Source organism: Phaethon aethereus (genome assembly GCF_964289735.1).
Source record: "Phaethon aethereus genome assembly, chromosome: 2".
Classification (NCBI taxonomy): Eukaryota; Metazoa; Chordata; class Aves; order Phaethontiformes; family Phaethontidae; genus Phaethon; species Phaethon aethereus.
In genome coordinates this window covers 152,692,716-152,710,884 of record NC_138582.1, presented here as the reverse complement: position 1 = coordinate 152,710,884, position 18,169 = coordinate 152,692,716, and the positions used below count along the sequence as shown (strand labels likewise).

At 41.6% G+C, this 18,169-nt stretch overlaps 1 protein-coding gene across 1 annotated transcript in view; it reads right to left on the bottom strand.

Moving 5' to 3' along the window:
• GPR158 (G protein-coupled receptor 158) overlaps positions 1-18,169 on the bottom strand; it is a gene marked incomplete at its 3' end in the record, with an annotated part of 210,688 nt that overhangs the window by 44,232 nt on the left and 148,287 nt on the right. The window contains exon 6 of the mRNA XM_081996293.1: positions 11,491-11,600. Within this exon, the coding sequence (XP_081852419.1) occupies positions 11,491-11,600 (110 nt within the window). The remainder of the gene's footprint in view (positions 1-11,490; positions 11,601-18,169) is intronic.

The window sequence follows — 18,169 nt, the reverse complement described above, 5'->3', positions numbered from 1 at the left end:
AGAGGAGCAGAGTCCAGAGCTGGATTATGCTAATCTGATTTAAAAGAAAAAAAAGCCTGTCCAGTCTAAGATAGAAGGCAAGACTTATTGCTGAGGAAAGATCCTGCATAAAGTAATTAAGGCAGTTACTAAGGGATGGCTGGGACAGTGTAATTCCAGCCCTTTTATCAGTTTCAAGGCTCTCAGCACTATATGGAGTTTTGTTTAAAGCCAACAAGAGTGATTTCAGAGATGTTAGAGAAATATGTCAGAAGGAATATATGATGGTCATTTATGGACTGAAGGAAACCATACAAGAGCTAGAAAATACACAGTTTAATAAAAAATAATTTCAAATATAAAGTTCAATACACAACTTTCTAAAATAAATACAAATAGGAGCATGAAAAAAATCCTAAAAGCTTGTCACATGCCAAAACTGGAAAGACAAGTCACGCACAAGAACAGAACAACTACAAAAATGTGCACACAAATTTGACTGCAACATCTGGAAATAAAGATTTCTAGCCTTATTTCAGTGAGACAATAGTACCAAACAATTCCACACTTAAACCTATCAACTCTCTTTTTGCTAGCCCTCCTACCTTCTGACACCGGCCCTTGTTTAAAGGCCATGAATTTAAGTAGTTCGAACTGAAGTATGATTTCAGACATGTAATGCCAATTTGCATTATTCACAACCGAAGAACAGAAAACGATGCCAAAGTAATGCTGAAAAACATATTAGAGAAAGACCCCGGTCCACATACAGCAACAAGGCAGCACCAGTGAATCCCTGGTTGCCGCTGGCTGACGTTTTTTTGGAACAGAAAGCTGGAAACAAGAACACCTGCGCTGGTGAAAACCGATGCCAGAGTCAGAGGGGCCTAATGGATATATGAAAAGGTAGGCAAGGAGAAACAAAAAGCTTAGGGAGAGCTTTTTGGTTACAAGAGTGGCTGCCACTTCCCAACAACTCTGTGCGAGCCAATGCTTGAGGCAGAGGCTGCCAACAGCAGGGGCTTTGCCACCAGCAGCCCTGCACTCACGCAAAGTTGTAACCTGCCCATGACACACCTGGGAGGAACAGGTGGCATCTCCCTGAAATCCCAGCATGGGGGAGAGAGATTGTTTTGCTCAAGAAGATCTCGGAAAAATCGTAGAGGTTGCTGTTGCAGAGGTCTAGTGCAGAACATGGCTCCACCAGGACGACTGTGTGGCTGTGGACTGCCAGAGCACAATGGTGGTGATGGCTGGGAAGAGACCCAGAGGCTGCTAGCTGACTTAATTCACACATTAGAAATAGGCACTCAAAAATTTACACTGATTATTAACCGCTAGTATTTTTAGATTTGCCCAGAAACAGAGACTCCAGCTTGAACCGTATACAAGCACCTGCAATTATGTGCAGAGTCTCCCATTGTGCACATGAAAGAGGTAGAACTCAAGTCAAGGAAATCCAAAACTCAGCTGCATATAAAACCTGCCAGTGCACTGTACTGTAATACTCTGCAATAACAAAAGAGATTTAATTTTTGATACAAATTATTTGGGCATTTTTAAATAGCTCTAAAAGGAATAGCTTGATACTTGCAACTGAATTAATAAATACTGAAGCTTTCTTCAGCACCTAGTGTCTATGTATTCCTAAACTTCAAGCAGCCAAGCCAGTGTTCTCTTGGCCTTTCCAGTTTAGATCACAGAATCACAGAATCACTAAGGTTGGAAAGGACCTTCAAGATCATCAAGTCCAACCATTAATTCAGCGCCACCATGTCCCCTAAACCATGTCTTGAAGGACCACATCCACACGTTTTTTGAACACTTCCAGTGATGGTGACTCCACCACCTCCCTGGGCAGCCTGTTCCAATGCCTGACCACCCTCTCAGTGAAGAAATTTTTCCTAATATCCAATCTAAACCTCCCCTGGTGCAACTTGAGGCCATTTCCTCTCGTCCTATCACTGGTTACTTGGGAGAAGAGGCCAACACCCTCGTCACCACAACCCCCTTTCAGGTAGTTGTAGAGAGCGATAAGGTCTCCCCTCAGCCTCCTCTTCTCCAGACTGAACAAGTTCCCTCAGCCGCTCCTCAGAAGACTTGTGCTCCAGACCCCTCACCAACTTCGTTGCCCTTCTCTGGGCACGCTCCAGCACCTCAGCATCCTTCTTGTAGTGAGGGGCCCAAAACTGAACACAGGATTCCAGGTGCGGCCTCACCAGTGCCGAGTACAGGGGCACGATCACTTCCCTACTCCTGCTGGCCACACTATTCCAGATACAGGCCAGGATGCTGTTGGCCTTCTTGGCCACCTGGGCACACTGCTGGCTCATATTCAGCCGGCTGTCAACCAGCACCCCCAGGTCCCTTTCTGCCAGGCAGCTCTCCAGCCACTCCTCCCTAAGCCTGTAGCATTGCATGGGGTTGTTGTGGCCGAAGTGCAGGACCCTGCACTTGGCCTTATTAAACCTCATACAGTTGACCTCAGCCCATCGATCCAGCCTGTCCAGATCCCTCTGCAGAGCCCTTCTACCCTCCAGCAGATCAACAATCCCACCCAATTGGTGTCATCTGCAAACTTACTGAGGGAGCACTCGATTCCCTCATCCAGATCATCTATAAAGATATTGAACAAGACCGGCCCCAGAACCGAGCCGTGGGGAACACCGCTTGTGACCGGCTGCCAGCCGGATTTAACGCAGTTCACCACAACTCTCTGGGCTCGGCCATCCAGCCAGTTCCTCATCCAGCGAAGAGTAAACCTGTCTAAGCCACGAGCCACCAGTTTCTCCAGAATAATGCTGTGGGAGACGCTGTCAAAAGCTTTACTAAAGTCCAGGTAGACAACATCCACAGCCTTTCCCTCATCCACTAGGCGGGTCACCTGGCCATAGAAGGAGATCAGGTTGGTCAAGCAGGACCTGCCTTTCATGAACCCATGCTGACTTGGCCTGATCCCTCAGTTGTCCTGCCCTGTGAGCAGTCTCAAGACGAACCCCTCCTTGATCTTCCTCGGTACAGAGGTCAGGCTGACAGGCCTGTAATTCCCAGGATCCTCCTTCCGGCCTTTCTTGTAGACGGGCATCACATTGGCAAGCCTCCAGTCTTCTGGGACCTCCCCTGTTAACCAGGACCGCTGATAAATGATGGAGAGTGGCTCATGAATACATTGCATCCAAAAGTCTTAGAGCACCTTGGACATCTTTCAGAAAAGCATATATGAGGATAACTCACCAATGTGTAGACTGGTACAATGCTGAGAAGCTTTACTCCTGTGTACGTTACAGCATGGTAACACAGCATTTTATGTCACCAGTGGTTGTTTCCACTGGTCAGATATAGACTCAATTTTTCAAGTACATAATGGCAATTTTTGGCCTTTACAATAATCCAGAAAAGAGCAACTAATATCTGAGAATATTTGGTCCAGGCATCAGTTTTCCCAGTACTGAAGATCTGTATTAGGGTAAGTGATCAGGGCAAATTTCAAAGCAGTTGGTGTATCCCATTAAACAGTACAACTACAAATATGTCATTTCAGTTTATAAATATGCTTAACTTCTCAACAGACCCATACTAACATGAATGCTATAATTTCTATTGCATCTTCATAAAATAAAGGCTAAATATAGGACTAATCACTAAATTATATCACTTGATCAGTTGTATAACACAGACCATTACATTTTTCTATACAAACTCCTGTAATTTGTAGTAGTATTTAACTATAGAATATCTTCCAAGAAGGGATTCAGTCCTGATCTGAAAGCAGCACAAAAAATTCTTCATTTCTCTTGTTAGGTTTTTCAGTAGCTAAGCACCCTTCTGAGAAGAATTTGTGCCAGATTGCTCATTTGAATTTCTCTGGCTTTGGCTTCCAGCTACCAGATCTTATTAAACCTCAGTCCAATAGATTAAAGGGTCTTTTGTGACTACTTTTTCTGTCCCTGCTTGTTTATACACCACACAAGAACTCATCGCTCAGCCTTCTTGCTGATCTAAAAAACAGATTAGGTTTCACGCCATCAAGCACTTTTCCCAGCCTTCAAATACTTTCTGAACCACATCCATCTATTGCACACCTCCTTTAAAATGCATCTCAGGAACAGGACATAATGCATTTGTGTTAAAGATGTCACCTCCTGCTGCGAAATCAATTCTCTACTGATAAACTTTAAAACTCCTATTGTCTTCAATTTTCTATCTTTAACTAGTCCCTAACTATAATTTGCCTTTTGGCTGTATTCAAGCGTATCTCTTTGACTAAGCCCAAGTTACCAAGCAGTAAAGATTACTTTTCACTATTATCCTTCCTGAAACAAAAATTACCATTTCACCAAGCTTTGTGTTATCCACAAATTTTATGAATAATCATTTTGTGCTTGGTTCTTCATTGCAATTGAAAATGCTAAATAGTATCAGGCTTAACCCTGATTCTTCACAGGACCCCACTAGAAGCCTTCCCTCCAGTTATGATTTTTCACTAACAATCAGTATGTGATCTGCAAATCTCTGCTTCCATTTAACTGTGATAAGCCCCTGTGCGTGGAGTGTGAGTCACACACTTAACTCCCTCTTCACACTCCTCCACAAATAGCCTGTAACTCATGTATTGCAGTGCAATGCCTGGCTTCTCTTTCTTGCTATAATCCCACCCAGCAGACAGCTGGGCAGCAGATACCTTGCTCTACCAACCGATTCTATCCTTTCCATGGAATGAGAAAAAAAAAGTCTGTAGATCTGCATTACTTGTATAGCAAATGCATACACAAATGCATGCCTACCTGGAAGGAAGATGCTGCTGTATTGTACCACAGCACAAAGTTTTGCCACCTGTGGGAGTCCTGGACTTGGATAAGGTCTCTGAGAGGATGGGTTCCAGCTCCAGTTCTGAAGCCCTTCTGCTATCACGTAATCTGATGTGCAAAGCCGTTCCTTTCTGCCATTATCTGCCACGGTGCTCTTTGCATTCCATCAACACCAAAGAGATCTGAAAGGTCTTGTAATAGCTGTGGATCATTGTAGAGGGCCTTCCAACTCACTGTTTTTTTTCTAATCATGATGGGAATACAATTTAATATTAAAACTTCGGATACTTTATCTTCTCTTTGAACCTTCCTAGCCAAACTCAGTCTACTATGATAAAGCAGAAAGTGTGCTATATTAAGGTGATTTTAAAAAAAGCAACCCATGGAACTGTACAGCTGTATCTACAATATTTTTATATAAATTAAATATTAATAGGAATATGGATGAGAATATTTGCAGGATCACAGTGCTCCAGTCATCTTACATACTTCATATGCTGCTGATTTTTTTACTTAAAGATAATGTTTATTAGTCCCACTTCTACACTGTGCTCCATCAAGATTAATCTTGCACTGAGTGTCTTTATAACAGTTGTGCTACATTTTATTACCTTATACATATGGAAGTAGATATTTTATTCAGAAATATGAAACAGAACCATTATGCTGTCTAGTTAAGGCTAGTTATCGCTTGAGAATGGCAGGGATACAACAGAGCTAAATAGGATTTTAATAATGCAGATTTTGTTGGGAAAAAAGCCACAATAAAACAGAATATGACTCTCTTATTTAATCTAGAACAACTACCAAAATGAGAATTTCATCTTGAATGTGCATCATGCAGGAATGCTACATGGAATTTACTAAAATCTCTAAGTTGTTATCTAAGGCCCATAAAAACAAACAAATTAGCCAAGGTTTGCAGCTGGCAAGAGAAATTAATTACACTCAGGAAATGAATGAATTCGGTTAAGACACGCTAACAAGAAAACAGATTTTTCCATGACCAGCCTAATTAGTGAAAATTCATTCCTTACGAACTCCTACTGCATGTGCATAGACTTTTGCAGCAAGTCCAACTCCCTTCCTCCCTAAACTCTCCCTCCCAGCCTTTCACTCTCCCTCAGCCCTTACAGCCCCCGTTTCTCTGCCGTTCCCTCCAGCAGCCGGGCACCAGGCACAGCGTGGGAGCAGCCAGCAGCGCCCACCCGCTGACCACCCGGGCCTCATCAGGCAGACGGGGACCTGCGGGTGCTGCGGGTTTCAGCCTTCGCTCTGCGGGAACACCCGTAAGGTCTGCTTTCTGCCCAAATACCATTTTTCACAAAGCTTTCTATGACTTAGTGCACACCACCTCTTCTTCACTGCTATCTTTGAACTATCTCTTTTCATAAAAAAGAAGCATCAGTGATGTGAGCTTCAAATAACGCAAGTGACGTAAGAATCCACATACAGTTTCCCTGGACTGTTTTACCTCTTGTTTAAACAAAGATGGGTAAAGGTGTATGGTAACAAACTACTATACGTGGAAAAAAGTTGTGGAAAAGGACAGAGATGCCCTGCTTTCACGGAAGATTTACTTTTTCCTTGTTAAATTAATGTAATAATAAATACAAAAAGTACCTGATGCCTCTTTTTTCCCCGATATCTCTCTTTTAGCTGAAACTAGGTACCTCCCTCTGATCTGAGTCATCACTAAAAGAAAATAAAGCTAATAATCACGGGACAGTAATGAAGTAATAATTTTTTAATCCCTGCAGTTTCCACACTGCTGCTGGCTTTGATATTCAAAGCAGCATCATGGAGCTCTGCTCACAAGTTAAAGAGAAGAGGCAGAACAGGGAGCTACAGCTGGAAGAGCATCAAAGGGGCATGGAGCTCCAGCAGCCCACAGCAAAAGGTATATGGCTATGAGCCCTTCTCTGCCAAGCACTGGCAAATTTTGGAACCTTCTTGAGTTAATTTTCCTTGTAGAAGAGAAACTGGCAGTACGAAACAAGTATCTCCTCAGCGCAGGATGTTTACTTTCACAAGTCCAGCTGCCCTTCTCCCAAAGCCAGAATGATAACAAGCAGTGCTCAGGCAACTCTGTTCAGCCACAGCTTCAGACTGGGTGTCTCTCCCCTCTCCAGAAAAATGTCTTCACGTCTTCCTCTCTCTCTCTCCAGGGACCTGCACGTGTGCCAGGCAAAGCACTTACTGCTTCTCTGCAGGACTGACCGATGGCAGCTTCATGTCTGACCACATACCCCTTCCCTTCTCCTGCTTAAGACAATGCAGTCAGAGACCAGGGAACCGGTTGGTGTTTGTTCTCTGCACATAGAACCTCTTTCCATATAATAAACAGGAATAGCTGTCCCTGAGCATTTACCGTAAGATCACAGGATTTACAAAATGAAGAGAGCTGCATAAATATAACAAAGATCAAACTTCTCAGGTGCTAACATGTGCTACTTCCAGGGAAGAGAAAGACAAATGGTTGGAATGGTTCTAGTGAGTCCCTATGGTACCACCAGCTCTACAGCTTAATGAAGCCACTCCTTTTCCTGCCTTGCAAACAGACTCAAACACCTAATCCTGCCGGTCAAGTTAAAGCAGCAAAACCCCAAACAATTCCATAAGGCAGCATCAGACCAGAGGTCAGGACAGTGCATTTCTGCAGCTGCAACATCTGTCTCCAAAACAATTTTCCCCCTTTTGTTTCACATGGGATAACAACCACTACAGACCACATCCAGCAGCATCTGCCTGAAGCCATTTCACACTTGCCTTCCATAACAAAAATGCAAATAATTTGATAGAAATTAAATCTCCCACTTTTCTGGAGTGTTCAACCAAAACAACCATGAGGGCCTGACTCATTTCAAAAACAAAGGGTAGCCCACCGCTACAGCCGATGCCCATCTCACTTTCCTTGCCCACCTAAGCTGAGGTTATACAGCAACCACTATTTCAAGACAAAACTTCTGTCTGCGGTGCTTCATCGGAAGTGCCCCTTCTCATGGAAACATCGGGTAGTGGCATATTGGCACTATGGAACTATGATCTATGGGCACTATGAACTGTGAAATATTGGCCTAGGGAGCACCCAGCTGTACAGGCTCCAGCTGCCAAGGTACCTTCTGCCCCCGTCTGCACCATGTTCCCACCACCACTTCTAGATGGGATCATCTGTGTGTTCTTTCCCTCCCCTAGCTATAGACAAGGTTACGCCATGTCCTCCTCTTTCGTCTTCTACCATCAATGCACTCCTCCACCCCAGTGCTTCAAGAAGCAAATTGGCATCTTCTTTGCTTTCTCTGATAGCACGAGTCTCCTTTTCTGTGAGATACTAAACCATGACACGTGACACGCTGCACTGCACACTACCCACACTGCTCTTCTCCTCTGTTCTTTATCACCTATAAAGATCTGTAGGAAGAGCCACTACTTGTTCTGACTGTACCAGATGGCAAGGCACAGAAATATAATCTTAGCACAGCATTTAGATGAACTGCAGAATTGCCTCATAGCGTTAATATCTTGTCCCCCAACTAAGATGCCCATCCCACCATCACTACTTACAAAAATCCATTGTATGTCATTGACTTGTTTTCCGTACCTGGAACATTACCTTCTCCATACCTTCTCATTCTCCTCACTTCCCCACTCTCCTCTTCTTCTCTTAGAAATATGAGAAATGGAGACTCCCACAAACTAGAGAACCCATTCCTGGGTTTTATTCTCCTAAAATGTCTGGAAGCTATCCTATGTATACTCACACACACATATACATATATCTGTATGTATATACCTATAGCTTTCTTCCATTCTTATTCTGTAGTCCAGAATTAAGGATTCTATATTAATCCTGAAATCAAGACAGTACAAGTTCACAAAATATTAAAAATAATGAGATAACCTGGTCATATTGTCCTTGAAAAAAGACACAGAGAGTCTTCAGTCACAGAAATATACTGAAAGATGCAGCAGCAACATCAGCAGGTCTTTTACAGCCAAAAGGTTACATTTGAAACATCACCATTTCTTGAGAGAATTATTTTAAAGAATTCATTGTTAAAGAAAGTACTGAGTTTTATGTACACAGCTCTACAGCTGGATTTCTTAAATTAAGCTCATTTCCTTACCCCCATCCTTCCACCCCCATAAACATCAGCTCATTATTTTAAAAATGCACAATGAATAAGAAAGAGGCAATTTAAGATGAGGCACTGTAGAAATTGACTGTGACGGGTGTTCAAAGAATGAATCAGTACCTGACTTCCCTGTTCTTTTACTCTTCCTTAAGCATCTGCTTTTGGTTACTTTTCTGATTTCTCCTTGATGCTCAACCCCAACAAAACCTCAAAGACCTCCTCGTGAAGAGGGGAGCTATGGAGAAAAAAAAGCCACAAAGAAACAAGTGTTTCCAGTGCCTCATACCTGGCTTTGGATAACCTTCATGCTCCAGTGCTACTCAAAGCACCTCACTTGTAGAGAAATACGGCTTTAGACTTTCTGGTTATCATTAATAGCTGCTTTTACAGAATATTGGTTTTCTCATTAAACTTAGAAAAATCACAAGTTCCTTGAGAGCAATCAGGTGTTCCCCCAGGCAAGATACAGGCTACCTGCAGGAAGGAACCAGTGCTTGTCCTGAATACCTGTGGTGTCTGCAGTAAGCCATTCTTCAATCCTGTAGCAGCTGTGGATTAAATTAGATCTGCCAAAAATTTCTACCAAGTTTATATTAGCATCTTGTTATTCTTAATTTGCATAACTGTTGCAAATGTATATAATAAAAAAATATATATCTAATTCAACTTGTCTTTTGCAAGGCACACTCCCTGACTGAAATATTCGCTACTAAAAAAAGACCACAATATCATGAATGTAGGAAACAAATGGTCGGGAAACCTGGGTGGAAAACAAAGATAGATTCCTAGAGAGAGTAATTCTAGATTAATACATGAAATAGGGTGGGTTTTTTTCTCTTCATGTTTCACATAGAAATGTGGGATTATTCAAGTTGGAATTACCTCAGAAGGTCATCCAGCGCTCAAAGCAGGCTTAACACTGAATCCAGGTTGCTCAGGACTTTACCCAGTTGGGTCTTGAAAACCTCCAAGTATGGAAATTCACAACCTCATGGGCAACCAGGTCCACTGTTTAATTACCCTGACAGTGAAAGTTTTCCTTGCATAATATTGACCCTGATGTTGTTATATTGTATGAAGTTGAAATCACCCATTTCCATTTGTCATTGTCTTTTGCTGTCCCAATGTACATCACTGTAAAGAGCATGTCTCCATCTTCTCAGTAACCTCCTCGTAGGTGTTGGACAGCTGCTGTTAGGTCCCTCCAATGCCATCTCTTCTGCAGGCTGAACAAGCACTGTTCCCTCAACCTCTCCTTGCAAGGCAAGTGCTTCAAGTCCTGACCATCTTGATGGCCCTTCCCTGAACTCACTCAAGTTCACTGACATCTTGGGAGAGTCCAAAACGGGACACGGCATTGCAGTTTGGTCTAAGGTGTGCAGAGTAAAGGAGAATAATCACTTCTCTCAATCTTCTGGCTGCTGTACTGTTGATACAGCCCAGTCTGCTGCTAGCCTTCATTGTTTTGTGCTGAAAAAGGATCAGGATGTAGTTCATTCTTGGTTTCTTATTCAATCTTTGTCTCATTTGCTCACACTGTCAGCACAGGTGCCAACTAACACCGAACAGCTGAATGAGCAAAGCAGAAGTGCAAGATTTTCTGCCCAATTTTGCAGCTTTTCCTCACCTTATATAAATGGAAGATCAACCGCCCTGTCAGGATATTGCTTCCTCGCATCATGTAAAATCATATAAACAACCTGTTAGGGTAGCAGAACTGCAATGATAATGTGAGTCTATCTAACATGCCAACACAGTAATGAAACTAAGATAAAAAGATGAGCCAGCTGACTTCATCCAAGATGTCCAAGTACCAATATACACATATTGCATATTTCTTTGCTTCAATAAAAATACTTACAGAATGTATCAGTAATTTTTTTCACTAAAGTTTAAGAGGAAAATGCATTTGGCTTTTATCCAGCATATCCAGAAAAGGCTTCAATTTTTAAGGGGACTGTAGAAATGGGATTTGAAGTTGGGTCTCTGGATCTTAATCTCTGAATGGCATGTGAATGCACTGCCAACCCCATGGAACCCAGAATTTCCCATGCATTTTTGCTGGCAGGCACTGATGCTTGTGAGCGTGTAGCCTGTCTGCTGTGATCGCCTCTAGAAAGCAGCCCCTGACTTACGAGCCATAAAAATATAGTAAGTATATATGCCATAGTGTATTGTTTTACCCACCATTGCTGTATCTAAACACTTAGAAAGTATCTTAGGAAGTATGAACACTTTACAGGGAAACTTTTGAACACTTTTGCACACTCCACGAACACTTCTTCAATATACATTCAAGGAAAATAGATTCACCTTCTGTGACAAGGGGTTCTTGCACAATTTTACAGCTGATGTATGTATTTTTCACCAAATCCTGTCTGCATTCGTAGTTCTCTACTGGGATTAATAGCTTATAATTTGAGCAGGAATAGTGAGGACAAATATACAGTGGTTTTAAAAATCAGAAACGGTGCTTGTTTATGGTAATATTTACAGCTCTCTATCTAAGTACTCACACAGATTGCACATATTCCCACAGAGATGGAAATTAATAATATGTGAAATACCTGTGCAGCTTGAGTGTCACAGTTCCATAAACAGTAGCAAAGCCCAGAAGACGAACCCATCTTAGGAGAACACAGCGAAATACACTTGGTTCAAAATACAAAATGACAACCTATAGAACAGAAAGATAGAGAGAGCTTCAGTACTGCTTTAATGTGAAAGTACTTCTTCATTCAAATGCAGAATAGTTGCAAAACAGGACAGCAGACATATTTCAGCTCGTACTGCTGTATATTTAGATTTTCTAGTAAAGTGACAGGATGATCAGATTAACCAGCTGGCACAGTTCTAAGCACCAGCCCCTTTTGAAGGGAGCTGGCAAAAGCCCTGTGACAGACTGTGAAGTGACAACACTTTTAAATGCAATTCCACTGACTTTTCTTAACCGAGTGAAAACACGTATCCAGAGAAGAGGATAGAACAGACAAGGACATTTTCCTTGAGCTGTTCCAGTAATATGCAGCTGGCCTAATTCTGCTTTGCTGGACTGTGTTTACTAGGTTACACTTCAAAGTCTCTCCTTCTAACAAACCTAGCAAAATGGTAGCTGCTCATTTTTCTCTGCCACACTAAAAATGACTGCACTAGCCTCTCTCTGTCCAAAACCCCAAAATCTCGATGTCATATTTGATTCTTTCTTATTCTTCCCCATATATTTACCCTGAGCTGTACCAAATCTCCTGTGCTTCACCTCTTTCTTCACGAAAATAGCCTTTTTCTTCACTTACGGATTTCTCTAATCGCAACAACAGAAAGGTCCTACTGCATTTTTGCTCTGTCTACCAAGCACCATGCCTGAAGACAATTGTCAGTAAACAGTAACATGAAGTTACTTCTGCAGGTATAGTGTGTATAAAAGCATCATTACCAAGTAAAATGCCACCCTTATCTAAAACAGGGGTGCTTAAATGGTAGACTGAGTCACGACCTGAACCAGAAGTCCATTTCTTCTTATTCCAACAGATGTCCCTGGTGTCCTGAGGGATGATCCCATATTCCTCCCCACTCGTCCAGCCCCACCAGGAGCCTGCTGTCCCAGGGATTCGTCTGTACACCACTCTTCCCCCATCTGCAGACCCTGCTTGGTCCAGCAAAGCTTGAGTCAATGCATCCCACTCACCTGACCAGAACCTGGTAAAATGACCCAACGCACCATAGTACAAATTAATTGGGTAATCCTGGTCTAGAGAAAGCAAGCACTGAAACATTTCAGGCCATCTGCCACAGCTTCATTTAGAGTCAGTACATTCTGGCAGTAGAGGTAGTATTGTGCCTACTGGCTGCCACATGATATTATTTTCCTAAGTAAATGCTTTTCTATGTGGGAATTCAAGCCCAGGATATTGGCCAAAAGCCCAGGACTACGTCCTTTAGGTGACATAGACATATTTAGGAGAGTGGGGGCAAAAATGGCAGACATGTGGGCTGGGAGAGATAGAAGCTGCTGTGCTTCACTGGCATGTTTTTTTACAGCAGAATCAAGCTATTTCTTTAAAAAATATGGCTTGTTGAATCAAATCATGGTGCAAATTTTCATCTGTTTTTTTCACTGTTATTGGACTGACATGTTTCAAAGTAGACATTTTCTGGGAATCTGACAAATTTTGCATGTAGGGAAGGGAACAGCGTGCAGGAAAATGCCCACGTCTCCTTGGAAAATCAGCTGGAAAAACCACATGCATCCATACATGCATGAACATGCTTGTGCAAACTGAACATCCAGGAAGATGTTTCTCAGAAAGACCTGAATGATAGTAATGACCTCTTATTCTAATATACAGCTATACATTAGGACATTTGCAGAACCAGAGCAAAGTCTGTAGCAGTAACTGCGTCCTGAGGTTTGCCAGGGGGTAGAAAACACCCTGTTCCATCTTTGATTCTTCCAAACTAGAAAAACAATGCCAAAAAAGACTGGCATGCAGAGACTCTGAACATTTCGAAGTTGATCTGAAAGCAGAATTTTTCAGATGATTGAAATGGTCTGAAAACCTTCCAGGCACAGAATTTTCTGAACAAGGGCAACAGCTCTCTTTGCCATGAAATCTGACACAGCAATTTTATCTGCAGTTCCTTGTTGAAATATTAACTGCTTGTGTCTAGAAAATCTCATTGATTTGCATTGAACCGTTTGTATAAGCAGCTGAGGCATTTGGGCTAGCTATCAACCAAGAAAACACCCCTTCCAATGCAGCACGGTGTGAGCTGGCATGTGGCACCAGAAGCAAGGCTCTGTTGGTGAAAACAGTTCTCATTTCCCCATTTGAATGGAGACACATTTGAACTTCTCCTTCACCCAGTGGTCAAGTACATTGCAGAAGCTGTCAAAGAGTTGATCCAAGTCTGCCTCCCTTTCGGGCCTTTTGAAAATTTCTTCCTATGTTTATGTGATGGAGAACAGTTGCAATGCCCTGACTAGGGCCAACATTCATTTCTACCTATTCTTCTGTAACTTGCATATGGTCTGGCATGGATCAAGGCTTTGAACGGCAAGAATTGCTATACTTATGTTTTGCTTGCTTCTTAGGCTTTCCAAAAGTTTATTCTAAGAATATGTCCTTCCCAACAGGGCTTGCCAGGATGTTCAGGTGACTGCTGCCCTCTAAGCTTTTGTCAGCATTAAGTCTCTTATAATCAGTAAATTTCAGGGGCACCATTTTTAAATTGAGTAATCTTTAATGGATTGGAGCCAAGGGGCTAGAGAAACACTGCCCTGGAAACTCAGTACACCAAAAGCCATGCTCAAGTTTTTCATCTTAGTGGAATCACATTCTTGCAAAGAGTATATATCTGGTGAAAAGTATGGCTGCTGCACTCCATCCCTCACTCTACCTAGCTAAAAAAACAAGCAAAAAAAGAAACATAACACAGAGAAGTCTTTGGGTTTTTTCATATCAGCCTCTTCTACCTTCTGGTTACAAAACTCCCATTCCCCACTGCTCTTCCCAGACATATGCCTTCCTTAAAATGACAAACACTATGCAGCAATAGGTTGCTGAGCTCCGAGCTGGGAGCGTAGGATCAGCACAAGATTCACCCACATACCCAGGCTGCTCTGAAGAGAACAAGGGAATCCCTCTGCAGTTCTAAAAGACTACTCTGCCCCCAAAAATCTGACAATTCATTTTCCCTCTTTGCTTTTATAATGCATTAGACCATGACAGCAGCATAAATCTCATTAAAAATGCTTAGAGCTTTTGCTGATGGATGTCACAAAACACCTATTTACTGTACATAAGGAAATGTGATATCCTCTGTTTCACTAGCTCCTCAAATCCATTTAAATACTAGACATCAGTTTTTGTTCATTAAACAACAAAGATTTGGGGAAAAAATATGTGGAAACCAGAAGAAGAGAAGTCAGACAGCGCCTGTTCATGTACCAGTTACTGCAGCTGTGTGTGAGACGTTACAAACTGTGGCTCATCTTTGTCATTACTACAAATGCATTTAGATGTTTGCTTTTAAGCACAACGTGTTTTAAGCTATTATTACCCTTGCCAAAACATTGTCCCAGTAGTCATGCTACCACTTGTGGAGTCAGAGATGAAAAGACTTTCTAAGGTCACCAGCTAACAGTCCAGAATGTTTAGAGCTGGAGAATTACCAACATGGAAGAAAGATCTCGCTTGCTGACACAGCGATCAGCCAGCTCAGTTATTCAGCTGACGTGACGAACAGACACACACGCTCCCTAAAGACAACGGCTACAGTCGACACAAGCACCTCACCCACTATGGCAAATTTTTGTTATCAGGACAGGTAGGACTGTAAAAGTGCAAAGAGAACTAACGTTGAACAATTTAACGTTCAAATATTGTCCCAACAAAAAATGAGCAAATAATGAGTTTTATAGCCTCAGTGCCATTGTTTTTAAAAGATACACAGAATGTAGAAAGATTCTTTAAAAGAAACAAAACTAAACCAACCTTATCAGAGTTCTATAATGTTCATACTGAGCAATACTTCTGTACAACACAAATTATTCTTTTGTGTTTCAGATTAACTTTACTGTGCACATTACAATTTGATTTATTTTGCCCTTCACCTTGGGCACCAAATCCAGGTGAAAATATTTTAATTAATACTGTGCAGTTCCCCAAGGTGCATTCACTGGGACTCAGTCTGCCTAAATCAGGCATATAATTTCTACCTACATTGTAGGGGTCTAATAAATCAGCCCTACTAATGCAAGTTCCATAGATAAGCCACGGATAAAGGCAGGTGCCTTGAAGACCCTTGAAGAAGTTCAGGACTTCAACTACTTGGACAGAATCTTGGCGTAAAGGCTTCAAATATGCATCTCCACTGACTAGAAAGGCACCTCAGCATTTATTTTAGGGAAGTTGCTTACCATATGTCAATTAACAATCTGCATTAGGAGGACTAAGCCAAACACTCTACAGCCAGCTCTAACAATTTTGTAATGTATTAAGGACAAGCTGCTTTTTACTTTGATTCTTAAGCCATAAAATCATATGAATAGATCAAAAATTACTTTCCTTTTTAATCATCAAATTTCTATACTCCATGATGAGAGGGAATGGCCAATGCTATAATGTCTCAAAAGATCAGAAGTCAAAGAACAAATATTTTTAAAAATACATGGAATTGTCAGTGCTATAAATCCTAAACATGAAAAATTTTGAGCAGGACTTTAACTCCAAAATCCCCAAAGTGTTCACTTTTGAACTCTTCTTATATTTGCTCTCAGTTGTAGAATCACAGAACAGTTTGGATTGGAAGAGACCTTTAAAGATCATCTAGTTCCTAGTGCTGTGGGCAGAAGTGTTATCCGTGTTAGATACATGGAAATGGGATACAGATCTTAGAATTTGAGCATCAGCATCATCAGGTTATGGATCCAAGGTGAAAGTCACCTACTTTAGATAAAAGCGATGTGAAAGTATTAATTTTTTCTCATTTTCAAGTAACTAAATTTCTTTTAAAATTGTGCCCAGTTAACCCAAAGAACTTTACAGGAAAACTACCTACTTTTTAAAATTTAACTTCAGAATTTGCTGCAAGTACTCTGCACAGTTCAATGCAGGACACGATGCAGCCACTTAAGATAATGCCTTTTGGGCTAATTCCATTAACAAGCGTCTAGGAGATACTGGGAAGAGATCCATCCGATCTGTTCCACTGCCCAACACCATCTGCCCTTGCCCGACTGCAATAGCTGTCTTGGGCTGTCTCTAGGCAATTCTGCTACGGAACAAGCCATCAGACACTTCCCCTCGACCTCTTGCTGTCCTCTGAGATGGGCACTCTCCTTTCTTCTGCCATGTTTCAGTAGTTTCTTTCAACATATAAAATATCCTCCAGGGTAACCTAGTACATCAAGTCACCTATTAATGCTTCAGCCCTAATACTGAGAAGGGATTTCCCGCAACAGCAATGCTGTTTGCAATGTTAGATAAACTTGCCATCCAAACTCATAACAGTCTGGCAGTACGCTTTCTTAGAAAAGGGACCAATCCACTTGTATGTGGGCACACTGCCATCTTCACAGATGGGCATGAATGAAGGCATTCATCAGCCTATGTACACTATGGGCCCCACATACCACTGTTCAAAACATGATTCACAGCTCAGAGCATCTGCTTAAACATTAGTGAATGCACAACTCATTATCCAATCCTGTACAACCAACAAATATTTCTGGTACAACTACACAAAGCATTTTAGAGGTATGGTAACAGCTGAATATGTACTTAGGCTAATTACATAAGAACACTTCCTTCCATCTCCATCCCATTTTTTTAAACCACATGTGCTTTTTACGCCATAACATTTTATTCTAATAGGCCTATGGACACACAGTACCATCAAACCGTTATCCTTGCAAACCTCACAATTTTAAAGCAGAGTTGTGCTGGATCATTAGCTTAATGCCTCTATTAAGCACACAGTTGCTGCAGAAAACCACAGTAGGTTTTATTCTTGCCTCTGAATTGGAACTGAATCAACTCCCCAGTATACAGCATTGGAAGCACTCTGCTGCTGGGGGCAATGCATTTCAGATAAGACGTATGTCAAAGCACTTATGGCCATTTACGATCTTTTGGGTTTCTTCATGAAAGACAAGTTTTTCCTAGCCACCCACACAAAGTCCAGCTTGAAATTCTGTCTACTGAAATCCTCTTTTCCCTCCCACTATATTTTCAACTGTAGACAGGTTTTCTCCATTGCCTCTCTAAAAATATATATTAAACCTCTGGCTGTATTTCAGCAAAGACATATCTTGCCTGTAAAGTCTTTTGGAAGTCCACGATGCAGTATAAGCACATAACCACCAGCATGTCTATAAAATACAAGGACAGACTTCTAGAACTTGATACATCAGAATGCTTTGCTATCACTAAGTTTTATTTTACTTTGGATTCATCCTCATCAGGCAGTAAAAGATCTCTAAAGCTCTTTATGCAATGTATTTTTTACAATGGAGCTCATTTAGCCTCCTGAGAGATTAAGTAAACAGAACCTTCAAGATCATACTGATTTGACGCAAGACTACATACTTCTAATGCCTTTTTATTGATACAACTTCAATTATTTTGCCTCTTTTTTTTTTTCCCCTGTTCATAAGGCAGAGCTCAGCCAATGCTTGACGGGGTATCTCTGAGTATGTTATTTTGCAGAAAATAAAATGTCCATGTGACTTTCAAGATGCCGTCA